Genomic DNA, 26,903 nt, shown 5'->3' on the forward strand with positions numbered 1-26,903 from the left:
AAGATTAACTCTTTCCTCACTCCCTTTCCTGAACTAGATATTCCTTTTCTTAAAAAAATTATTACAAATTCTTTGGACAAGAAAATGCAGTCTGATGGTTGTTTTACATTGCATCACTGATCCCCAGGAAGTAGGGCTTTGTGTGCTGAGAGGTTTGGTGACCATTGCCCCTTGTGTCTAAGTGTCTCTCTGCCATCCCATTTCAGATGCTCACTACCTCACCTGCAGGATCCAGGAATGTGCTGAGACCACTCGGAGTGGGCCTTTCGCCCGCTCCATTGACATCAGTTCCCTGGTCGTCCAGGATGAATATATCTTCATTCAGGTGAGTCCAGATGTGCAGTCAGTGGTAGAGGGAGGATGCGTGGGGGACGTCAACTGCGACTGGGAAGATGAGGACGGCTCTCCAGAGGCTGTGAAGATGCGGAGCTGGGGTGCTGTCCCTTCTGTGCTTTCAGTACACAGTCCGCTGGGGAGATCCCAGACTTCCGGTGAAAGATGAAGGTGTTATGGGTCCTTACTGTTTACAGGGAACTTCAGTGGCCCACTGAGCCCTTCAGTTGAATTGTTCTTTTATTATACCAAAGGGGTCTTGAAATGACCAGGACTTAGGCTGGAGTTTGAGATTACTTAGAATCAGATCTCATTAGAGATGAGTAATTAGAGATAAGTAATTTATCAAAGCCACATTCTATTTCTGTCCAAAGTGATTATCTAATGTGGGAATGAGAATCTCCAAGAAATTCAGCATCTCGAGGATCTTCTTGCTGTGAAAATTGAGGTCTCACTAAATCTTCCCCTCCCTTTGCAGTGCTGACCACCCCCTCAAATGTCCAAGCTCCAAATCCTTCACTCTAAGAACTCTGTGACTCCTAGAGAAAACTGGATGGGATTAATATTTTTAGGCAGGCAATGGAAGCCTCGTTTTAGATTTTGAGTTTCACTGAAAGGAGGTGCAAAATAGATCAAAAATGAAGGAAAACGAAGATGCTCCATCGAGTGATGGACTGTGTGTGTGTGTGTGTGTATGTTACTGAGCTAAATCATACTTGCATTTGAGGGCACCCTTGATCCCCCTGTCCTCTGCCTTTCCACCCTTCTATGGTCTGTTGTTTTCCAGACTGCTTCCTATAGGAACCTTGAACTTTAGAATCTCCCTGAGTTTGCTCAGAGCTGAAAGCACCTAAAGGGCTTTCTCAGCCTCACTCCTGGTCTTTTAGTCCAGATCAGCCCTATCTCCTCTATAAGACCTTCTCTGAACTTCCAATCTGGGTACGACTCTTCCTCTGAATCTGTTCCTCTAGCACATAGGCTATTAGGAATTGTTACTTAAGTCTTAGTAGATTTGTCTCCTTCTTTCCAAACTGTGTTTTACACTCTCTGAGAAGAGGGACAATATTTTATACACACATTTTACCCTGAACCTTGGCCTTTGCAAATCAAAGGTGCTCAATGTCTACTTGTTTTATTGATTGACTATGCATGTAGCAGTTACTATTTTTTTACAAATCAGCTGCATGAATTTTTTTTATTATTATTGGAGTATAATTGCCTTACAATGTTGTGTTAGTTTCTGCTGTAGAACAAAGTGAATCAGCCATATGTATACATATATGAAGCCTCATGGATTTTTGAGCTCTACTATGATATAGGAAAAGTAGCCAGCCATTCAAAAATGAGCTTGAAAGAGGGAGTGAAAGAGAGATCTTTGTGCTTATATAATCACTGTTTCTCAACCAGAATTTCAGGAATTTTTTCCTAGATCTTGGCAGGTCATTGGTACTACCATTTTCTTATTCATAAGCATTTATTGAACACATACAATGCAAAATATACAGTACTAGGCACTACACTTGGTGTTCCCCAGCTTTCTGCCTTTGACCTTCTAATCTTTGCCCCGACCCCTCACTCTCTGGGAGATCTCATGGTTTTGAGCATCTTCTCCATGTTCTGATGACTCTCAAGTCAATGTGCTGTGACCTCTATCATGTACAGTAGACCTACATATCTAACAGCCATCTCAATATCTTCACTTAGATATTCCACAGGTAAAATGTAATTGACATGTCCCCCTTGAACTTGACACATTGGTGGCACTGCCCTCTACCATGTCATTCAAGGTAGAAACCTGGAAGACAGTCTATGTCATCAAATTAAATGAATCCACAGCCTCTGCTAATATCACCTTATTTCTCAAGTGTTTCCTATCATTCCATTCCCATTGTTATGGCCCCAGTTTAAGGCTTTATTGTTGCTTTCTCTCTATTTAATTTTTTTAAGGTAGAAGCACAGGGATGACTTATGAATTTACCAGTCTGATTGCCCTTTTCTTAATGCTAATACTGCATAAAATGATGAGCACGGCAGAATTGTTTCTGGGCAACATGACTTAGAATTTAAAATGTTCAATTTTCTTGTTTCCTTTTTCTTTGTATTGCATAAAGTTTTCTGTAACTGCAGGCAGAAATCCAGAATTTTTTTCTAACTGTTCTGAAATACTCTTTTTTAAAAGAATTATTATGCTGGAAACCAATAGAAGTTTTTCCTCTTTAATCAGCATCAAATTTTATTTTGTTCGAAAGAGATATGGATTCCCATTATTCAGTAAAGTTTTATTGATCCCCTACTACATTGCAGCCCCCTGTTTTAGGTACTGGGGTTAAGATATTGAACACAACAAAGTTCTTGCTTTTGTGGCATTTACATGCTAGTGGGAGATAGGAGAATATGTAGGTGATATGTATACATCCATACATCCATAGATATGAAAGGTTGTGAAGGGTAGTGGTCAGTGACCTGTAGTTTGGAGCCTGATGGCCAGCATTTATTCCAACCTTGGTTTGCCACACTTAGCTGCATGATCTTGACTCATTTGACTCATCTATAAAAAGAGGATAATTATAGTACCTACTTCATGGGTTGCTAGGAGGATTACATTTGTAATCCTGTAAAGCACCAAAACAATATTCCATAAATGTTGCTTTGTATCTTTTTATCTATCTTCTACTATCATCTGTTTATCTATCTACAAAGTATAGCAGATCATGGCAGTGCTATGGATAAAAATAAATGAGGGGCCTTGAATGTTGGGTGTCTGTGGATATTGCTATTTAGGATGACCTGGGAAGGCCTTGTTGGGTGATGACCAGGGAGAGAGTGACAGAAGTTCGTAGTCAGAGGGGGATGTGAAGCTAGGTCTGTGGTGCCCTGCACTTCCTTGTGCCCCTTATGCAGATGTGGAGTAGGCAGCTAGAAATTTGAGGCTGGGTTTAGAAGCAGGAATGGTGGGAAGCTAGGGGCTGGAGATATAAATGGGAAGGGTGTCCGCATATTGATACTTTTGAACTGCAGCATTGAAGTCACCGAGGGAGTAAGTGTAGCTAGAGAAGAGAAACCATCTAAAGGCTGAGCCACAGGACACTCCAATATATAGGGTTCAGGGAGATGAGGGAGGTAGTAAATGACACTTGGAGAATATAGAGATTACATCAGGAAGGCACAGGGTGGTAGATCCTACAGGACCTTGAAGGCTGTTTTAAGGATTTTTTTTTTACTATGAAAGAGATGGGAAGCAGTTGAATAGCAATGCTCCAAAAAATGCAAAAGGCCAATACTCTTGAGAAAAACATTGAATTTCATTAATCATCAAATAAACACAGATTAAATGCTGTTATTTGCAACTATCAATTGGCTACAATAGAAATAAAATAAAGGATGTCAGTGGGTTGCAGGTAAACAACTACACCTACTGCGGGTGCAAATATAAGTTGGTTGCCCATCAATACTGAATCAGTCTTTTCATTCTCATAGGTGATTTTGAGGGTTGACTGACTGATGTGACAAATATATCTTAGTTCTGACAGTGTATGCTTAGTTTTTAGTTTGAATTGCTTCTTTTTAAGAAAAAAAAAATCATTATGTGGTCTGTTTTCCTTGCTTTCCTGCATATGTATTTGTTTGAGGATTTTGAGTATTTGTTCTAACTAAACTTTATGAATATAACTTTATACAACATAGCACATCTTCTATTTTTGTATAATCTATTGATTTCCTCTTGTGACCAATTTTAAAATTAGTGCATTTCTATGCCTTTCTATTTCTTCCCCTCTCTCTTTAATTCCTCTACCACACAGTTTTGGTTGGTTATATTATCTCTTAGTGTTTGCTTTCCTATAATTCTGTTAGTTTAAATATTTTATTAAGCACTGCTGAAGACAGGTAGGAAAAAAATAGCATGTGTGTTTATGACCTCCTTCGTTCTCCCTTCTATCCAACCCCAGTTTTGTTAATTAAATCATTTGGAGCATTTATATTCTGCTTGAACCATCATTCCTGCATTTATTTTGATTTTAGTTTTAGGTAAATTTATTCAGTGGTCCTTTTACTATAGTTTTCCCATTTGTTTCTTGGTTGTCTGAAATTTGTCCTTTAGTAATGCCTTCAAGAAAGGTGAATTCTGGAATGTTGAAAATATGTGTGTTTATCCCCTTTATGCTTTAATATCGTCTTTTAACGTGTAAAAGATGTCATTTGCTTTCCATACAAACTTTGCTCCCTTAACTTATTGAATGTTACTGTATCTGGCTAGTCTCATATTTTCCCTTTTAGGTGTCTTGATATTTTTTCGCCCTTGATACATAAAGTCCTTTAAAATATACACACACACACACACACACACACACACACACACACACACATATATATTTGAATACTATTTACTTTATTACTGTATGTTTTGTGGTCGTTAATACTGTGTTGATTCTTTCCCATGGAATATGTCTCATTCAATTGGTTCAACTTCTTCCTTTTTAATTTCTCAAAAGTTTCTGTGATTTATATTTTGAAATATGTATTTTATTTATTATATATGTTCGTTTTATTGTTTTGGCTCTCTTCCTTCAAGGCACTTAGGATGTGTACAACGGGCAAGAAAGACAAAGGGGAGACATCTTTTTTTTCTTCTAGTATGTTTAACTCCCTGAGCAAAATGAAATTTATAAAAACAGTTTTATTCATACTGTCCTTGAATGAGTATGTAGCCATGCCCAGGCTCCTCTTTGCCTTTTTTGCTGCTATTGTTTTTAACTTTTTTCATGAGCTTTGCCAGCTTATATTTTATCTCTTTTTGTTGTCTCAACATATCTCCCCTGAGCTCTTGTATGTCTGCTTGACCTCTTCTTTTATAGAGGTGATTGCATCATGTGGGTTATTTTTATTTGTAGCAGTGTGGTCACAATTTTTATTTAGTTCATGGAAACATTTTTTGTTCTATGTCTGCTCTTCGTTTTTCCTGTTCCTTTCTCTCTTTTATTTTGTTGTATTATTTTGTAACTCTTGTGCTGTTTTCTTCTCTCTTTATATTTTTCATCATTACTTATTTTTTAATGACATGAGCTCTTCTGGCTGAACAATTTGAGGAGGTTCATCTTGGGGATCAGGGCTCTGATCAAGGTTCTCTTTCAGCTTAACAAGAGTCCCCCTTTGTTCTCAGTGAGGTTCCATATAACTAAAGATTATTAGTCTGTTAGGGGATTCTTCTTATAAGGTAAAACTGCCTGAGCGGTTCTCTAGCCAGCCATGCCTCTCCAGCTTCTCCTTGTCACCAGTGAATTCTGGAAACGCTCCCACTGCCAACTCCTGAGCCACATTCCCTTGGTTCCAAATAATAGGTTGTTAGTTTTGCTCCTTAGGAAATATCATCTTTAGAGAACTCTGTATCTCTAGCTTGATCTAAGATTTGTAGCTGTAGGCATTTTGCTCTGGTGCCTGTCTGTACCCTGTTTGTCCTTTACTGCCTTTGGCTTCCTTTCCACATATAGTGTTTCAGGGTTATGTCTTCCTTAAGTATAGAATTTGCATTTTTCTTTCATGTTTTTCTTGTTGCTCCAGGATGATTTATGAAAGGAAAAGGGGGGAAGCACCATTATTACTTGGCTATTTAAAACCATTTATAAACCCTTATCATGTATTTTCTGAAATGTTGCAATAACTTGCTAACTGATTTTCTTGCTCCCAGATCAGCATACCTCCAATCTGTTCACAACACTACTTCCAAAGTAATTTATTTAACATAGAAATCAATGTCCTTGCCTTCAGTGGCTTCTCATCACCTATAGGTTAAAATCCAATTTCCTTAACATTGCCTACAAGCTCTTCTACTATCTGGATCCTACCTACTGCATCAGCCTCATGTGAATTCCTTTCCCACCACTGTTCCCCATATACCTTCCTTTTTATATTTTACCCTTCAATAAAAATAAACTATTGTAGTCTTGATGCATACACCATGTCGTTTTTGCACTATGTCATTTCTTGCCTAATATGCCTTTCTTGTATTCTTTTTTCCGGCTTGGAATGTCCCTTTATTAAATAAACTCATCCTTTAAGATTCAACTTAGACAATGCCGCCTATAGGAAGTCTTCCCTGACATCCTCAGTCAATCGGGATTAGACCAAGCTCCTTTGCTGATTACTTATCCATGTGTATTATGCTTCCCGAGCCAGGTCTGTAAACTTTAAGAGGACAGGACTATGTCTTATTCATCATAGTTTTTCCTGCACTTAGCGTAATGACTGGTACTCAATAAAAGTTTGTTGAACTGAACTGAACTGAGAAGATAAGACGCGTCCTTATTCTCAAGGAGTGTAGTTAGTTATCTTTTTAAACCAAGGGAGTCTTGTTTCTCCAACTAACAATATAAGACAACTTAGGGTAATTGGCAGTTGCTCACTGCATAAGAAATGACCGTATGTAGAATGTCTCTGCATTTTTATAGAACTGCTGTCCAGGAATTATCCATTATATTATTCAACGTCCTTTTTATATTCATTCATTTAAATGTATTCAAATACATTCAGCCCAGTGGGGAGCACAGACAACAAAGCAATTACAGTGGAGTGTGATGAGAGCTGTATTTGCGGAAAACATGCACCACTCTTGGAGTGAGGAGGAAGAGCCCTTCACCCTGCCCTGGGAGGAGGGTCAGTACAAGTTTCCTGGCAGCAGGACTGTGAGTACCAGTTAGACAAGTGAAGGACAAAGGGCACTGCAGGCAGAGGGGAAGACATAGGTAAAGTGAGGTAAGTGAGAGACCATGGTATTGCGTTGGCCAAAAAGTTCGTTCAGGTTTTCTATCTGTTATGGAAAAGCCCGAACAAACTTTTTTGGCTAACCCAATATATCACGACCTCTGTCTAAGGACAGCTGTGATTATGGGAGGGAGTGAAGTGGCTGGAAAGTAAATTAGAAAATTGTCCTGAAGAGGTAAACCTTTTCTATTTCCTTTAACTGAATACTGTTAATTTTGTGTTTCCCTCTTTGCAGTTACTAAAAAGCTCAACAACTGATTTTTGTGTCAATTTTAGCAGTTTCCTTGCAGTAAGCTTTATGCTATTCTTCTTCCTTTCTCCTATACCACTGGTCATTTTTGATGACTTGGCACCTTTCTTGTATTTTTTTATATTTTTGCTTGATAATTGCCTTTTTAAAAAAAAATTATTGGAGGGCTTTCCTGGTGGCGCAGTGGTTGAGAGTCCACCTGCCGATGCAGGGGACACGGGTTCATGCCCCGGTCCAGGAAAATCCCACATGTCGCGGAGCGGCTGGGCCCGTGAGCCATGGCCGCTGAGCCTGCGCATCCGGAGCCTGTTGCTCCGCAACGGGAGAGGCCACAACAGTGAGAGGCCCACGTACCGCAAAAAAAAAAAAAAAATTATTGGATACCATCTCAAACGCATTCCTGCAATCAGTGTGGGTCTTTATTTTACTTTATTTTTTTGGAGGGTATGAGTTTTGAAAATTGAAGTGGGGATCAGGAAGGGCTTTATGGAAAAGGTAAGATTTGCACTGCAGTGATGAATATCTACTTCTGAAGCAAGGAAAGAGCAAAGATTTTTCATTCTGTTCATTGAAATAAAGCTGCTTCAGAAGACTTTTGTAAGAGCAGAAAACCCTCAGACCAACAGTAGCTTCTCCTGCATTGTTTAAGCCCACAGATTTGTATCTGAGCAATATATTAGGGCATCAGGGTAGGTTGTTTTCTTCCTACCCTGGCTAGAAGTCTGCCAAAGAACGGTTTTGGGAAAAGCTATAGTGCACCTGGGCTTGGGTCCAGCCCAGCCTTTGTGGGTGACATCCCTGTGGAGAGTTGGACACCGAGGATTATGCTGCCACTAAAAGTCTTGCCATTTTTCCATAGTTTGACTTTTAAAGGGGAGACTTGCAAAAGCAGATTATTCACTTCTATGCCTACAATTTGAATAGCTAAATAACAGCAGGATGGGCATAAGGGGCTTTGGTGGGTTTGGTTTTTCATAATTTTTTTTTTTGCGGTACGCGGGCCTCTCACTGTTGTGGCCTCTCCCATTGCGGAGCACAGGCTCTGGACGCGCAGGCTCAGTGGCCATGGCTCACGGGCCCAGCCGCTCTGCGGCATGTGGGATCTTCCCGGACCGGGGCACGAACCCGTGTCCCCTGCATTGGCAGGTGGACTCTCAACCACTGCGCCACCAGGGAAGACCTGGTTTTTCATAATTTTAAGGGATTTACCGCTTAAATTTTCTAACTTTTAAAAGTATTGGTATCTTATATTTTGCTTTAGTGCTACCGGAGATAGAACTCTAAGGGAGAAAAAGACAAAACCTCGCAGAAAAGGAGACCATTCGATAGACTGGTCCTACCCTTTTGTGCCCAGTGTTTTTTTTTTTTTTGTGACTCTTACATTGGCTCTTAGGGAACTTGTCTCAGATGCTAACAAAAATGGAAGAGGGTGGGGCTCCAGGACCCTTAGCCCTCCCTAAAAGTGTAATTCTGCTTTTGTTTGCTCTGTATATCAGCATTCTTAATGCTTTTATTTGACAAAAGGAATCTGCTACTAAGAAAGGTTTGAAAACCACTGACATTTTTATAGCACTGCTGACTGCATAGGTCAAAGTCAGGCTTTTGTGTGTGTGGGCAACTGAACCACTAGGAATTCGGGTGACATCTAGGCTTATATCCTCTCTCTGCATATTTATAAATGAGGTGCATGTATTTAAGGCATAATTATTTACCCACAGTGAGTCATTATGTACAAACGTATATGCATTTGAGAGTGCAGTTTAAATAACCAAAAACCTAGCTAAGTTCTTCATAATGCACTTCCCATGATATTAATTTTGCATAAAATATTCACCCTCTCCCATTTGTTCCTCCAAAGGAAAGCTTCCCAGGCCCAGTCATAATTTCCTTTTTCTGGGCATGATGTTATTATTTTTTATCCTGTATCTTGTGTGGTAGGAGGGTCCATAGACTTATTCATGCACCTCCTATAATTTAGACAGATCCCAAAGGTTCTGCCTCACCTTGTACTTTTTCATTGACAAAGAGGTAAAGGTAGCCATCTTGATGGTTTTGCTTAGGGAACCTAGTGTTTGATCTCCTGCTACTGGGGATGCTGAGCTGGAGATGTACAGAAAACTGTGAAATGTGTTAATCTGTCAGTGCCTTTTCTGTGCAGGAGGCCCAGGGCCTGGGGTTTAGTAGTAAAATCAAAAGGAGCTAATTCTTCCCAGAAGAGCCCTTGTTTTAATGGGAGAGTGTCTGCCTGAAATGCCTCCGTTCCACATGGATAAAAGAGAAATCGGCTTTCCTCTGTAGGGGCAGAGGGAGAGAGAGATAAGTTGGTTTCTGTGTTCTGAGCCAAGATGGTTGGAAATCTTGTCTTTTCTCCTTATGGAGTAGCTTTTCTAGTGATTATCCTGGAGAATAGGTAGTTCAGCAGTGGTTAGCAGTAAAATCCCTTCAGTGATATGATTCATACCCTGGCTATTAGGGAGTGTGTTGAAGAAATAGGAGCAGAACCCTAATAAGTTATCACAAGAGATTTGTATGTCTTTACTGAGCTACATGAAGCCCGGTCCTTTCCTCTCTTCTGGCACAGGAGGTGGCCTTTAATGTGATATGGGTTCAGTTTCACTGTGCATGCAATTGAATTCAAAAAGAAAAGCAAGTATGATACTGACCTATCTTCAGATATCTAAAGTATAAGAGAAAAAACAGATCCATAATTAAGATCCAAATAAAGTACTCTGGAGGGGTGGACAAAGCAGAAAATTTGAAGGAGGGAAGGCCATCCCAACCCTGCCAGATCCTTCTCCATATCCACAAGGAGACCAGTAACCGTGCAGAACCATCTGCTATGTAATGCCACTTTTGACCCCTGGTGAAGTTGTGTAGAGAAGCCCCCTCTATAGCAAGGAAATCTGAGGGTGGAGCAATGCCATACATAAGAGTGGTTCTCAGATGATTCCAGTAGTACAATGAATCCAGTGGGTAGTTTAGATACAAGTTGCTGTTCGTTATTAAGAGTTGTGTGTATAAACATAGAAAAATAGCACCATTGTACTATTTTTGTGTGTTGGGAGATGTTCTAGAAGTATTAGCAATTAGCAAGTACAGATAACCAATTAACAGATATTTGTTGAGCCGCTAGAAATACTCCAGGTGCAATGGAGCATGTTAGAGATGGAAGACGTTGTCCCTGCTCTGAAGCAGTTTATGATTCGTGTAGCTAGTGGTCTGATGTGGGGAAAAGAACCCTGAACTCAGAGACATGGGCTGTAATTAGGAATCTGCCACCTGCCAGCCAGGGAACACTGGGCAATTCACTTGGATTCTTAATTTCCTGATCTTTGTAGAATGGAATCATGCTACTTGCTCTGCCTAAATTGGAAGGTTGTTGTGAGGATCAAGGGAGATACTACTAATGGCTTTGGAACGCTTTGAAACTACTAATGGCTTTGGAATGCTTTGAAACTACTAATGGCTTTGGAATGCTTTGAAAACTAGGAGCCCTATAAAATGCAAGAATCAAGAGACTAATCCACGTGCAAAAATCAGCCTTACTGTATTTTGTGTGTGCACCTTCTCTTTGAAGGGTTTTTATAAGCCTATTACATAAAAGATTACTAAATCTTTCCCCCAAATTCATTCTTTAATTATTCATGGCTTCAAGTCATTTATCGACATATGTGCATAATAAAATTGTCCCACATGTCTTCCATAGTGTTGGTTATCAAATAAACCAACTTTTAATGATACATATATCTGTGTATAGGTAACTGTAGATGTCTTTCAAGACTCTTGAGTGCCTTCTTGTAGCATCTTGGTCCCCAGATCCCTGGGTTTTGATACTTTAAGAGCCCGTTTTACGCACCTACATGAGAGGTAGAAGAGCCTCGATGATGTGGCTACTGTACCCCTAATAAATTGTTATCTTTCTGAAAGAAAAAAAGCCCTGAGGCAGAAATTGAGTGTAATTATTCGAAGAAAAACTATTTGGCAATATTTTAAATGATGTTAATTTGGCCTTAATGGGAGAGATTTTGAATGTTAAATAAATAGCAATTTCATCATTAGGGGCACATTTACAACACAGGAGTTTAAAGAAAAATGAAAGAGTTTCAGAGATGATCTTCAAAAGAAATCCAATAAAAACATCTTCAGGTGAATATCCTTGAAGCGCTTTCAAAATCTTAAGTGTTTTTAACAGGCAGCACTAATGGAAGGTCTTTATTTTTGTTTTTTAATGTTTATTGGAGTATAGTTGATTTATAAGTTGTGTTAGTTTCAGGTGTACAGCAAAGTGAATCAGTTATACATATACATATATCCACTCCTTTTTAGATTCTTTTCCCATATAGGCCATTACAGAGTACTGAGAAGAGTTCCCTTTGCTGTACAGCAGGTTCCTATTAGTTATGTATTTTATATATAGTCGTGTGTATATGTCAATCCCAGTCTCCCAAGTTATCCCTCTCCCTCCTTATCCCCTGGTAACCATAGATTTGTTTTCTACATTCATGGCTGTACTTCTGTTTTGTAAATAAGTTCATTTGTACCCTTGTTTTTAGATTCCACATATAAGCAATATCATATGATATTTGTCTTTCTGTGTCTGACTTCACTCAGTATGATGATCTCTAGGTCTATCCATGTTACTGCAAATGGCATTATTTTGTTCTTTGTTATGGCTGAGTAATATTCCATTGTATGTATGTACCACATCTTCTTTATCCATTCCTCTGTCGATGGACAATTAGGTTGCTTCCATGTCCTGACTATTGTAAATAAACACTAATTATTAGAGAAATACAAATCAAAACTACAATGAGGTATCACCTCACACTGGTCAGAATGGCCATCATCAAAAATGTACAAACGATAAATGCTGGAGAGGGTGTGGCTAAAAGGGAACCCTCCTACACTGTTGGTGGGACTATAAATTGGTACAGCCACTATGGAGAACAGTATGGAGGTTCCTTAAAAAACTAAAAATAGAGCTACCATATGATCTGGCAATCCCACTGCTGGGCATATATCTGGAGAAAACCATAATTCGAAAAGATACATGCACCCCAATATTCATGGGAGGTATTTAAATTGCATGTAGCTGGGCTGTGTCTCTACACCTATAATGATTTTAGTGGCTTGATGTAAAAGTTGTTAGTATTTGAAATACTTCCATGAATAAACACAAAATAGTGATCTGATCATGAAGTAATAATATTTAGTTGACTTTTGTGTTGAACATCTGTGTCCCATTTCCCATGCTTCTGGCTCACATTTGCTTAGCAACTAGCTGTGCACAGCGGTGGCCTGATATCACCTCACCTCACTGCTCTGCAGACCTCTTGCTTTTTGTTCTAGGGCTGATTTCTCCCCAAGTGGGAGGCTCACGATAGACCCCTCAGTCATTCCGGTGCAGATGCATACCTTGAATTTGAAGGGTGTTGAGATCCTCTGGGACAATTAGAGCAATAGGAGTCATGGGCCAGTGGATAAGGACTCCTCTCTTCCTGAGTCAGGAGGGCAATGCTGATCCTCATCCTCTGAGTCTTCATAGGGTCCCCAGTAGAACTGAGCCCCAGTTGCTTATAATAATGCCCAGTTCAGGGGCTTCCCTGGTGGCGCAGTGGTTGAGAGTCCGCCTGCCGATGCAGGGGACACGGGTTCATGACCTGGTCCAGGAAGATCCCACTTGCTGCGGAGCAGCTGGGCCCATGAGCTATGGCCGCTGAGCCTGTGCATCCAGAGCCTGTGCTCTGCAACGGGAGAGGCCACAACAGTGAGAGGCCTGCGTACCACACACACACACACACACACAAAAATAATAATAATAATAATGCCCAGTTCAGTAATGCACCTTGGGATGGCTTTCCCTTCCTCCTTGTTTCCTGCTTCCTAGTTCCACCATTCCTGTTCCCTAGAAACATTTCTCAAAAATAAACAAACAAAACCCAAACAACCCCTCCAAAAAAATTAACTACCTGCACAAAAGCCCTTGTCCCAGGCCTTAATTCTGGGGGGAACCCAACTCAAGACAAATTGGAAAGACTCTCTCTTTGAGTCCCTGCTATGCATCCAGGATTGTAGATAGGGTGGACTATACACGACAAATAGGAAGAATCGCTCGCATCCCCGTATACAATTCCTCAATGCAAACACCCATTCCCATGCCGTCTAACTGTTCAGGGACCAGGCTTTATTGCTTATTCTCCTGTCCCCTCTGCCTTTAGCTTATTCATCCCTCTTTCCGACTTTCCATCAGTGTTTAAATGTTTTAAAAGATCTACCATCCTTAAATTAAAACCACAAAACTTTCTTTGAACCCCATACTCCTCTCTAGAAATGACCCATCTTTCATTCACGACCAAATTTCTTGAGCGCACTCTACCCTCGTTATCCCATTTTCTCATTTCCTTCTCTCTTTAGCCCCCTTGAGACTGACTTCTGCCTCCGCCACTTCCTTGAAATTACCTCTGCCAAGTTCATCAAAGATATCTTTGAATGGTATATCGACACCACCACGCAGTAATGGTATTAGTGGACTCGTCTGCAGCTTTGGAATCTCCTGACTGCGCCTTCCTCCGTGAAGCAGACTCTCTCCTTCGCTTCTCTGATAAAGAGCAGTCCAGCTCCTCTCCCTACCTCTTCAGTCTCTTTTTCTTTTTTTTTTTTTTTATTAGTTTCTGCTTTATAACAAAGTGAATCAGTTATACATAAACATCTGTTCCCATATCCCTTCCCTCTTACGTCTCCCTCCCTCCCACCCTCCCTATCCCACCCCTCTAGTTGGACACAAAGCACCGAGCTGATCTCCCTGTGCTATGCGGCTGCTTCCCACTAGCTATCTACCTTACGTTTGGTAGTGTATATATGTCCATGCCTCTCTCTCGCTTTGTCCCAGCTTACCCTTCCCCCTCCCCGTGTCCTCAGGTCCATACTCAAGTAGGTCTGTGTCTTTATTCCTGTTTTACCCCTAGGTTCTTCATGTCAGTCTCTTCTTCTTCCTCTTCTACAGAGGTGTCTCTTCCTCTGCCCACCTTTTAAGTATTTTCTCTGAGAATTTAAAATATTTTCTCAGAGCCCTCACCGGATTCCTTTTCTCTGCTCACGTCCTGCCCTCTCTCTGATCAATCCCTCCTGTCTGTTCCTACAGCAGAACATCAATTACAAACCAGATGCTGATGATTCCCCAGGGTCTCCTGCTGAGGCAAAGTGACTCCTGGGAGGGGCTCTGTATTTACAGGATGCCCATCAATCCCTTCAGCATAGCGATCTCTTCACTCTATTCAAAGCTTTGCTGTGTCTATCTCTAATAAATGATTCCTGTTTGCTTCTTCCCAAGAGATCTGCTGAGGCTCCATGGAAGTTATAATGCTTGTTGCTTATGAGGCCAAAATAGCAAGGAGTGTTTTCCCTGAATCTCAGAGAATTGTTCTGTAATTAGCTACGTATTGGAACCTAAGTATTTGCCTTTCTGGTAGTACATGGATGGGTATGTCTGGTTTAGGGGTGTCAGTTTTGTTTTTTGTTTTTTTCTCATTTTGTGTATCACCTCTGAGTAATTGGTAATAGCTGCATAGAAGACTGTGTTGTCATGGTTCAGTAGGAAAGGCTGCTTTTGTTAATTAAGTATCTCCATGGGCATGGTGGGCAGTAGTGGCATGTCTACTGGGCAGTGCACCTTACAGGAAGAGTGGCACTCATCGTGTTTCGTTATCCAGGGGCCTCATATTGTTAGATGCAGCCTGGGCGTTCTGGTCTGGAAGGTGGGTATGCTTTCCAGGGACCACAAACATTTCTGTATTCAGCTCAAAGGCATGAGATCAACGTTCAAATCTCTTCCACTGTTTGGAAATCTGCAAGTTCCTATTTCCGAAGCAGTGACTCTTCAGAATGTTCTTTCCACGTAGCCACCCCACCAATTTTTACCCACCAATCAGCAAATTGGAAGAATTGTTGTCTTTGTTGGAAAAGGACCTCACATTTATTTAGTGTCAAATTTATATCTGGCCTGTGTGCATTTTACTATTTTTTTTTATTCTGCTTTATCTTCATAGGATCTCAGTGTGGTACATAGCATCATCTTTATTTTTCAAAGGGGGAAACTGAATTTCAGGAAATTTTAGAGAATCACCCTTTGTTGTATAGCTCAATAAATGTCAGCATGAGGAGGATCTGACCTCAGGGCTGCCTGGGTTTATAAAGGTTGACAGAAGAGGACAGTGATCCATTTCTCATTCATTTCCCCAAGCTGAAAATCTTCACATTAGCTCCGAATAGCTGGTGTTCCCAGAACTTTTCCAGATGACTATAAAAGTGAAATAGGCAGGGCTTCCCCGGTGGCGCAGTGGTTGAGAGTCCCCCTGCCGATGCAGGGGACACGGGTTCGTGCCCCGGTCCGGGAAGATCCATGGCCGCTGAGCCTGCGCGTCCGGAACCTGTGCTCCGCAACGGGAGAGGCCACAACAGTGAGAGGCCCGCCTACCGCAAAAAAAAAAAAAAAAAAAAAAAAAAAGTGAAATAGGCAGATGCTCTCCCTGTCTTGGTAGACAGTCGGGGCAAGAAAGCCTCATTCCACTCCTTGCTCAGTGAACTGTTCGTCAGTATCTGTTTCAGTTTTGTTTCAGATCAGAAACGTTCGCTCAGTCATTAACCAAAGAAAGGCTTAATGGAATTCGGTACAATGTAATCACGCCCGCACCTCTGAGAGGTGTCCCTCAGATACACGAAGAGGATTATTCAAACCCTCAACACTAAGGTGCCAAGGGGAGTGAGTGGCAGCATGGCTGATCATCGTTACCATCCCCAGCCCCACTCTTCTCGAGTCTTCCGCACTTGCCTTGCACCTCTCTGTGCTTGATCCAATTTCCATGATGTATTTCGGGGCATGGCGTCTCTTGTGTCGCATTCCAGGATGCAGAAGAGCTGTTGCATCGTGACCCGATCAGGTCTCCCTGTTATCATTCTCTTCCAAGTTCCAGCAAGTCCCCAACACCCACTCTGCTAAGCGCAGCTCCCAGGAGGATCCCTTTTCTGGGACCTTCTATTAGAGATAATTGTATTGTTGTAAAAACAACAGTGCTGATGATGAAGGCAGTTGGGCTGTTGACTGAGAAGCAGACTATTAAGTCCGGTTCTCTCCCCGTTACCATTGTAACTAGAATATACTTTTCAGAGGTTCAGCTTTTAAAACTTTTACTTGTTCTTCCTTTAACTGCATCACTAGCTAATGGGGTAAACAGACATTTTGGATTTCTGTGAGAAGCTTTGGAGACTAGGATTCTGAAAGCCCTCATGGTCAGCCAGAATAAGGTCTTCTTGGAGTTTAATAGTGGCAGAGCCGTGGCTAATCAATCAAGTTGATTTGGTTGAACACCTACTATATACCCTGGGCTGTCTGAGACAGAATTGTTGATTGGTTGATTCATTCATTCAGTCATTCATTCAACAATCATTTACTGAGCACTTAATATGCTCCTATTACTGTTCTTAATGAAAGGGATATAATGGTAGACAATACTGACAAAGTGGCTGTGCTCATTTTTTGTTCAGTTTAGATGTAGAGGTAGGACTGGATGGCCTGACAAGTCTCCGTGAGTGATGCTCAAAGCACCTAACGTATGCGAGGCTTCTTTCCAGAGCGAGGGAGACCCATGAGGCATGATATGATCAGGACATTTCCTGGAGAAGGCAGGGCTCAAGCCAGTTCCCAAAGAAGGGAATTAACTTGAGGGGTCCAACTTCAGGACCAGTCAGTGCTCCAAAGAAGAGAGACCTTTAATGGCAGGAGACAGTGTCCATGGTATGGAGTAGGCAGGTGGGGGAGGGGTGGCAAGTATTCCTACGTTTAAGCCTGGTAGCACCATAACTCACTCTGTGACCTTTCCTCCCTGGAACTCAGTTTTCTTATCACAAAAGGAAAGGATGGCATCCAAGTAGAGCTTTCAAACTTTTTGTTGTTGTTACTGCTCTTAACAGTGGGAAACACTTTTCAGACATCGTTGTTCAAGGAATTCCAATATGTAAAACAGATGCAGGTGGAATGGATCTAGTTTAAGAAGGGTGAGGGACTGTATCAGCTCCCCCCACCACCCAGCCTCCTCTTCACCTTTTTTTTTGGGGGGGGGGGGTGCGCGTGCCTCTCACTGTTGTGGCCTCTCCCGTTGCGGAGCACAGGCTCCGGATGTGCAGGCTCAGCGGCCATGGCTCACGGGCCCAGCCGCTCTGCGGCATGTGGGATCTTCCCAGACCGGGGCACGAACCCGTGTCCCCTGCATCGGCAGGCGGACTCTCAACCACTGCACCACCAGGGAAGCCCATCCTCTTCACCTTTTTATGGACACTCTCAAAGCATTGCTGTAGAATTCTAGAATAGAATCCAGTTTGGAAGGCAGTGGGCCATAGAATCCAGTTTGGAAGGCAGTGGGCTGTATGATTCAGAAACTCCCTTCTCATGCTAAAATTCCAGAAGTCTGCTCACTCTGTGGGGCAGTGCATTGCGTCAGACATGTAGAGGGGACTGTTATTTGGAAGTATTTCCCAACTCATTTCTCCAATGTCAGAATTAAAAAAAAAAAAAGATATTTGGGATGTAGCTAATTGCTCAAGAGAGTTGCTGAATCATTCTTCCCTTATTTCCTTTCACATCCATTTACTGAGGGCTCAATATGGAGATAATGCAATAGATCAAAAATTAAAAAGCAAAAACTAAAAGTTCCTGCCATGGGAGGGTTTATAGTCTAGTGAGAGAGAGAGAGAGAGATAATACATAAGCTAAGCAATAAAGAAGAAAAATAATTACATACTGTGAGAAATCTATGCAGACATAAGCATAACTGAAAAAGCCAATAATAGCAAGGAGGGGACTTCATTCATTCATTGATTCCATCAGTCCCTCAAATTTTTCCGGAGTTACTACTATTCACAAAGCATAGGGCCCCACTTTGGAGATTTCATAGTGAACCCAAGACAGACCCAGTCCTCTTCTCATGGGAGCTTATGATTTAGATGGATTCTCATCTCTGATAGTTATTGGGAGGCAAAAATAAAATAATATAAAAGCATAAATTAAGATAAAATTGTGTGTGTGTGTGTGTGTAATATACCCAGATTTTGCTTTTGAGCCTGGGACATGTGCAGTATTTTCATGACAGGCAGAATCACGCACCCTCTTCCTAAACTGGGAGTCAGAAGGTCTGAACAGAAATCAATTCCTGCAATTTGTTTTTAACTTCTTTCTCCTTAGCTGGGATTGATTTTTGTCTTTGTGATCAATGGCAAAGAGAATAGCTCCATGGCCCGAGCAGCTGTTCAAGTGCTTGGTCTGCTTAGCCCCACATCCAACAAACAGAACTTTAGAAGCTGATTATGAAAGGAATAGGATGAAGATGCTTAAGGGATGGGCCTGATTACCCCTGCCTTCCTGGTGAAAAAATGCCTGCAGGTGTGGGATAAGGCAGAGGGACACCCTGCCGTCCCCAGTGGGTAGAACAGAGCATGGTGATGCTGGGAAGGAGGAAAGCATTGGGATTAGCTTCCTGTTTGCCAACCTGACTCTCTCCTTCCCTGACTCCCTTCCCTTTAAGCTCTTTCTTTTTCTTCCTCCTCCTATTTCATCCTTCCTACATTTGGAACTGCAAGCAAAACATCTGTTGCAAAAAAAAAAAAAAAAAAGAAATTGATTGGTTCTCTCTATATGTTTCTTGGACTTTAAAATTGTCTGACTTTAAAATTGTCTGATACTTTGATCGCCATTCTCTCCTCCTCCTCCCTTGTTTTCTTCTAATCCAGCTTGTGTGTAACGGGAGCGTGAAATTAGACACTTCCCCCTCCCCCTCTAGCCTTGGAACGTCTCCAGGCTGGGCAAGATCGCTTCCACTTTCTCCTCTGAAAAATGTTTTCGGAAGGAATGCACACCTTGTGATAGTGTGTGGTGGTGATTCCACTGAATGCAACTAGGGTGGAGAGGGGGCCGTACCCAAGGCCTTCTGTCTTGTTCTCCAGAATAAATGCTTGCCGTTTTACTGCCTGCCCCAGGTGGCGACCGCTTCCAGATTGCAGTATGGAGAAATCATCCAAGTGCTCTTAATACGATTGTGTTAATTATTTCAGGGCGCTGTGTAACTGCTTCTTAGGTGTTCTTTGTGTATGTGGGAGGGAAGGCATAGAAGTAGTGGCTTTCTTACTTCCTCTGAAATATCTGATATGAGTCCTTATGAAGTGGATTGAACATACCTCTTCTGTGTAAGCAACAGAAGTTTCTCAGCATTTTCTTGGTTAAAGAGTTGTCCTCAGCCTTCCTCCACAATTTTCACCGCCTAGCTAATCTTCTGTCTTATTGAATAACCTGTAGTTCTTGGAGAATCAGTTATACGTAAAGAATCGGCCGACAGGTGTTGAGTGGCTTATGAGCTAGGCATATTATTAATGCCTTTAATTGTTATGACAGCCTATGAGGCAAGTCCAACTCTTACCACCATTTCACAGAAGAGGCACAGAGCGGTGAAGTCATTTTCCAAAGATCACACAACCAGTAAAGAGTGGAGCAGAAATTTGACCTAGGCAGCCTGACACCAGAGCCTTCTTTCTCAATCTCTGCTCTTGTGCTGCTCTTTAAATGAGAAAGTGTCATGACTTAAACTTTCTTGTTTGCCTGAGTCAAACTGGGTCAAGAACTGTGTAAGGGGCAGTGAGTGGAAAACTTAACACAAAGTAAGTGCTTACAACATTTTTGTGGAGTCATCGAATGACCACCAAAGAAACTGGCCGCATAGACTCTTAGGAGATAGGAGTTGAAGAAGGCATTCACGTGGAGGAGACTAGGACCCAGCAAGTGAAGGGATGAGGAACACAGGGATGTGACATTTTTGAGTCCCTACTTTGTGTCAGGTGCACGTTGGGCCTTATGATATGAGGGTGCTTATCTGTTTTTAGATGAAACTGAGGTGCAAGAGCAGTTAGGTGCTTTTCCTACAGAGTCGTAATTGCCAGTAGAGGTGGTGGTGGGGGTTGGGATCCATGGCTGGGTTTCTGTTCTGATGTTCTTTTTAAGTTTTCACAACAAAGAACTAAGTCAGTAACCCCAAAAGGTACAGAAAGATAAAATTTCTCATAAGCCAGCTGTAACTCTTGGATGTTTTCTTGAAGCAAAACTACGTTCCTGATGTGAACCACCTCTGCAGAGATAAACAAACAAATAAAACTTTAATAAGATCATTGAGCAGCATAGTATTGCTTTTTTATTGCAAATGTCAAGTGAAAATGAAGCAGAGTGTCTGAGTCAGATACTGAATGGCAAAGACTCTTAATAAAACCTACACACACCCAGTATTTCTTGCCCTTCCCCCGAAGTGCCTCTTCTGGAACCAAGCAACCCCCCGTGATCCACTCAGTTGAATCTCCCATCCTGCTACCTCTCCATCTCTGCTGGTGATCTTTTTCTTCTTTCAAGCTCCATCCCCACCTTTTCTCTCCACGTGTCCCTTTGGTGTGTAGGATAGTTCAGCCGTGACCTGGATTCTCCAGGTCTTCTATCCTCAAATCCGTCATCCCATTCGGCAAAGAGTATGTCCTTCGGTATGAGAATTCCCTCTCCTCCTAAGGCAGTGGGAGTGTAAATAACACCTGTTTATACACTACTTATTACCAGGTGTGTGTGCAGTTATGTGAGTGTGTGTGTGGAGTTAGGCAAACATGAGCTGAAATCCCAGTCCAACCCTTTGCCAGCTGTGTCACTCTGCCATCTCTGTGTCTCAGACGTCTCATCTATAAAATGAGGTAGGACGAGTGTGGATTTCACAGTACCAAGCACTGATTTTATTGTAGTCTAGAAAGATCATAAGTTGTGTAAACTATTGTGGTTCTGGGGTGGGGCGATTCTCTGTTTTATAGCTCTTATCCTTTGCCCTGCTCAAGGTACCATAGCACTGGCATTCATTTTGTATTGTCATTTGTACATCTTACATGTTTGGCTTGTTTTTACAAGGAAATAGTGAACTCCATGAGGTCACAGCCCCATGACTCCTGTGATAAGCTGACACAGCCTGGGCACAAAAGTGCTGCATAAGTATCTGCTAATTGATTGATAAATGTACCACATAGTAGAATCGGGGCCAGTATCCCTAATGAGATGTCTAAACGTGATTAATGTTCAAGGGACGATGTGAATTCGGCCAGACCTTTCATTAATATGTGGATTCGGCAGTGGGTGGGGAAGAACATCTTGTAATGTGCTTCTTTGTTTCCCACAGGAAAGCATGGCCTGGTTTTCCATGTTGTGGTGTTGCCAGCCACTCAAAGGGGTATTTGATGTAAAATCACGACCCACTTGTAAAAATCCATGCAATTATCTCCACTTTGTGTTTTTCTGATCTTGACTTAGTGAACACAGACCGAAGCAGCCTGGCAATTTGAAAAGAGCCTTGGGCCTCAAGTCAGAAGTTCTGAGGTTGGCTTTGAGCCTTACCTTTTAGTAGCAAGGTGACATAATGTGGCCTGTCTGGGCCTCTGGTCCCTGAATTCTAACATGGGGATATAATTAGACCTCCTTTGCATGCTTGTGCTCCAACCAAATGAGATTCAGTCCAATAATGAGAACTAATGGCATGAAGTAGAATACAAATATGAGTTATGACCTGGGTGCCAGATACTAAGAGATGGTTAAATGGGAACAGGACACATTGTCTACCCTCGATGATAATACAGTACAAGAGACCTAAGATGTACCCTCTTCCAGTAATTCAGGACAGCAGCTGATAAGTGCAAAGAGAGAGCTACAAACAAAGAGCCCTGAGAATCAGAGGATGAAAAGCTGAATTCCAGCTGGGAAATTGGGATGGGGGAGGACTCTTTAAGGAGGTAGCTTTTGGTGTAAGCCGGTGTGAAATTTATTAATGCTGGGATTTGTGTCAGGATGAATCCCTCCAGGTAACTGGTCTTAATAACTAGCTATTCTTTGGAAAGGCTCTGCAGTAGACACTTTAGATTTGTTCAGGGTTGCAAAGTGTAGTGGACATTGTCAAAATTTAAAGACCCAAGTTCAAATCCAGGCTCTGCTACTTTGGAGCTGAGTGACCTTATCCATGTGAATTAACTCATCAATAAAGTGGGGCTGCATAGTATCTCTCCTCCAAGATCATTGTGCATGAGGGCAGACAGTGCATACAAAGTGGTGAGCACAGAGTTTGACTCTCCACCAGTGATGCTTCTACTGGTGGAGGATAGGACAGGCATGACACAGAGAGTACAATGGGGAAGCCCCAAGAAGTAGCAGAGTAGCAGTTGGCATTTTACAAATATTCATGGCTCTCTTGGGGAGGGGGCAGTGTTTTCTGAGAAACAGCTTGACAGATGGTTTAAATCCGTCCACTGCTGTCCCCAAATGAGGCATGCAAGTCCCATGTTGGCAAAGTTTTCCTGTTATATCTAGCAGCCCAGGTATCTCCAAGTCTGTCTGGAAATCCCATGTCCCAAAGAAGCATCCCTGCTTCTCTAGAAAATTAATGGCTTTGTTTTCCTTGCCCTTTTAGGATCTTTAAAATATCTTGCACATATCAATAAAACTAGTCATTCTCGAAGCAGCTATGTGCACCTGCCATTCATCCCATGTGGCTGAAGACACATCTGATCTATAGCTCTGCCCATCCATTTCTTGCTTTTCTTCTCATATTCTGTATTGCCTCCAACCTTTCAGTGTGTAGATAGCTATAGCCCTACAGACTATATATAGCTACTGGCCCAATGGCAAATGTCAATGCCCCAAACAATCAATAGAGTGGGCCTATGTGGATCATCAGCTTGATTTCTGTACTATGGCTGCTATAAAAACCATAGACTGAGTGGTTTATAAAAGCAGAAGCTTATTTCTCACAGGTTTGGAGGCTGGCAAGTCCAAGATTAAGGCACTGGAAGATTTGGTATCTGGTAAGGGTCCACTTCCTGGTCCATAGACGGCTGTCTTGTTGCCATGTCCTTACACGTTAGAAAAAGAGAGCTCTCTGGGGTCTCTTTTATAAGAACACTAGTCTCTCCCAAAAGCCCCACCTCCAAATACCATCATATTGGGGATTACGTTTCAACATACGAATTTTGTGGGGGACACAAACATTCATTCTACAGCAATTTGTTAGTGAGAATACTTCTAAAATCTTTGGGTTCTGGGGTACATATACAGGTCAATCATAACACCCTACTCATTGTATTTGTAAAACAATTTATAGTTAACATGAAAGCATTTTATTATCTTATCTCATTTACTTTTCTGTAAGAGAAGGATAATAATTATTTGTTCCATTTTCATAGAAAAATAACCTTGGAACTCCAAGAGACTAGTTACCATGCCTAAAATTGGATGTCTGATACATGATCAAGCTGAAACTAGAATCACAGATGTTACAGATACTGGGATCTTTTACCTTTCTTCCTTCTTCTCCTTTCCCACTCTTTAGTTTTTGGTTTCTGAAATTCTGGGATGTTATAGAAAAGACAGAGCCTGGCTTGGGAAGATTTCAGCCAATTAATTGACCTCATAATGTCTACCTGTATAAAGGAAATAGGCTATGTGATATCTCAAAGAGAAAAACTTACGTAAGTGTAGGAAGGCTATATAAGCTTGATTCCTTGCAATATCTTTTCTAGCCCTTTCTCAGTTCATCTTTTACAAAACCATATTAAACTCACAGTCCACAAGAAACAGGGGCTTTTGTGAAAGAGGAAGCAGGGGAGGTGTTTTGATTGTAAGTTTTAACATTTGTCTTTAAGGTTTCCATGGGTAGTGTTTCCTTTTTCTGTGAAGCTCTGGCATCCTGATCTAGAACTCAACATAGACTGTCTCTGTTTTAGCTTTTTATCTGTTATTATATTAACTGGGAGTATTCGAACGCTCCCAAATTTTATACTCCAGGATGACAATTCAAATCCATATCAGTTCTTTTTTTATTGCTGCACTTATTATCTTTGCCTTTTTATCCCCCAACAAAACTAGGAGAGGAAAGACAATGAACTTCCATTTTGCAGGGTCAAGTGGGCATCCCATGAAATTCTTCCCTTCCTTTTAAATCATAAAAGCTAAAACATGAAGATAAGACTTGCAGCTGCTTAATGGTCAAATCTCTGGCACAAAACACGTTGACTTTGTGGTCTCCATAGGTGGTCTTCTCTACAGAGTCATCCTTGCTGAGGGCCAACAAGAAGAATTTCAGTGTTCTATCCATGGTCGATTCTGACCAGGTAGCCCATGTGGCAACCCTGACACTTCCTGAACAGCCTCCAGTTTACATATAAACTGTTGCCATGGTCAGTCACCCTAAGTCCTCTAAGATATTAGACTGATACAGGCATCTGTGCCTCTAGTTCAGCAGGGACAGGTAATATGCATTGAGTACTTAGGACGTGTCAGGTATAGGGCTAAAACTCTTTACATGCCATGGTAGATTCATTCCTCATGATAACGTGTCATTAGGTAGCATTAATATCTCCATTTTCCAGAAGAAAAAATTAGGAAGGCTCAATTACCTGTTCAAGGTCACCAAACCAGCAAATGGCAGAAGCAGGATTCAAACGCAACAAGTCTGGGATCCCAACCAACATGCTATAATGCTTAAAAATAAGAAGAAGAGTCTTCTTTGAAATATGTAATTGGAAACTTATCAAGCCCAGCTCCTTTATTATATTTGAAAAAACAGTCTCAGAGAGTCAGACCTACTGATTCTTCTTGTTTGTGTGGTCTAGATCTAGACATGGTCTTTGTCCCATGCTTTTCTAACTCATCACCTTTTCTCTACCTTACTAGCATTCCCCATAGGCAGTGAAGGCCCCAAGAAGTCTCTTGGCAGGACTGGTGAAAGTGTCAGTTAATTTGTCAGTATTTTTTGGCCACTAGTGTGCTGGCAACCTCAGTACATGTCTTCCCTCCAACACCGGCCCTACAAGCACATGCGTGCACACACACACACACACATCCCTCATACAAAGAGAGAGAGAGCAATACTGGTTTCACATCAACTATCTTATCCCAAATCTATTCTTGGTAAGCTATTTTGGGGCTATGTTAGGGGCCCAATAAAAAATTTTATAGGCAAATCTGTTTCAAAGAGATTCAGTCTCAGCAGGAGTGTTGTGTTAGGCATTAGACCCACTCTTTCTAGAAACAGGCAGATAAAACTGCATATTGCATTAATATCCCAGAGCCTCTAGGACATAAAACGAGCAAACACCAGTTTGACAAACACTAAATTCAACATCAAACAGTCTAGCAGAGGAGATGGCTTGCTGATAGGTGTCTTGTTCTAAATGCTGAACACAGGTTTGATTCAGACACATAGTGTAGTGCCTTAGCAGAGCGCTTCCAGAAAAGGAACTCAAGATGACAGAGACGACATAACCTTCCATGTAGAAGCCATCCTGACACTTGAAGCTTCATCCTAATGAGACCCATGGCTATATATTGACTCTTATGGCCTGGCAGTCGGAAGCCTGTTTCTTTGTTCTTAAAGAAGAAATATGATCTTTCAAGGAATTATGTAGGTGGAGAGGAAGAGAAAGGCCTAACAACGTCAAGACTTATTTTAAATAATCTGAATAGAATTAATGAGCAAAGAAATTGGAAAAGTTAATTGTGCATCATAACACTCAGCTGTTCCCTCTCATTTTTTAAAGAGGAGGAAACAATGCAAGGGCTGCGTGAGAAATAACTAACGGATGCCTATAAAGATGGTCATTTCTCTTGGCTTGGACAGATTCTTCACATCGAACTGGACCCAGCAAGGTCCTCTAGCTGGAAAAGCTTCTACTTTCTTTTTTTTTTTCTTTTTTATTTTTTTTGCGGTACGCGGGCTTCTCACTGTTGTGACCTCTCCCGTTGCGGAGTACAGGCTCCGGACGCGCAGGCTCAGCGGCCATGGCTCATGGGCCTAGACGCTCCATGACGTGTGGGATCTTCCCAGACCGGGGCACGAACCCATGTCCCCTGCATCGGCGGGCAGACTCTCAACCACTGCGCCACCAGGGAAGCCCTGGAAAAGCTTCTAAATGTCACTTCCTATGAGGGCAGCAGCTCTCATGTAAGCTGAATTTATTTCCATTATAGTCCCTCTTATTCACCAATTTCAGTAACAGCACTATTCACTCCTGTGCAGCAATAGAGCATTGATTTCTCAGGGCTGGGAAATTGACATGAACCCTACCAGAGAAAGATCTGCCTTGTTGGTGGGCATCTCATCCAGGAAATTGAGAACTGAATGACCTGGGATCCATTCCCTTCCATAGAGAGGTTTGGAAACCTCACAGTCTGAGGGACCAGCATAAACTTTGCAGTCGGATAAACTGGGGTTCAAATTCCAGCTCCACCATTTACTTGCTGTGTGTCTTTGAGTATGTTGTGTAAGTTCCCTATGCCTCAATGTCTCCTCTGACCATAAAACAGAAAGCTGGTACATACAGAAGAATAGTGCTTGGTATTTAATAAATGCTCAAAAAACGTTAGATTATCAGTACTTTTACCTTGTAGGGTACTAATGATAGTTTTAACAATAATAACGGTAATAATTATTGTGGATATTGAATAGTATTGTGGGTCTAA

The 26,903-nt window shown here is 41.7% G+C and overlaps 1 protein-coding gene across 1 annotated transcript in view; it reads left to right on the forward strand.

The window, feature by feature from the left end:
* SORCS3 (sortilin related VPS10 domain containing receptor 3) overlaps window positions 1–26,903 on the forward strand; it is a gene marked incomplete at both ends in the record, with an annotated part of 605,319 nt that overhangs the window by 462,623 nt on the left and 115,793 nt on the right. The window contains one exon of the mRNA XM_079708894.1: window positions 207–325. Within this exon, the coding sequence (XP_079565020.1) occupies window positions 207–325 (119 nt within the window). The remainder of the gene's footprint in view (window positions 1–206; window positions 326–26,903) is intronic.

The sequence above is a fragment of the Hyperoodon ampullatus genome (assembly GCF_949752795.1).
Source record: "Hyperoodon ampullatus genome assembly, chromosome: 1".
In the NCBI taxonomy this organism is placed as follows: domain Eukaryota; kingdom Metazoa; phylum Chordata; class Mammalia; order Artiodactyla; family Ziphiidae; genus Hyperoodon; species Hyperoodon ampullatus.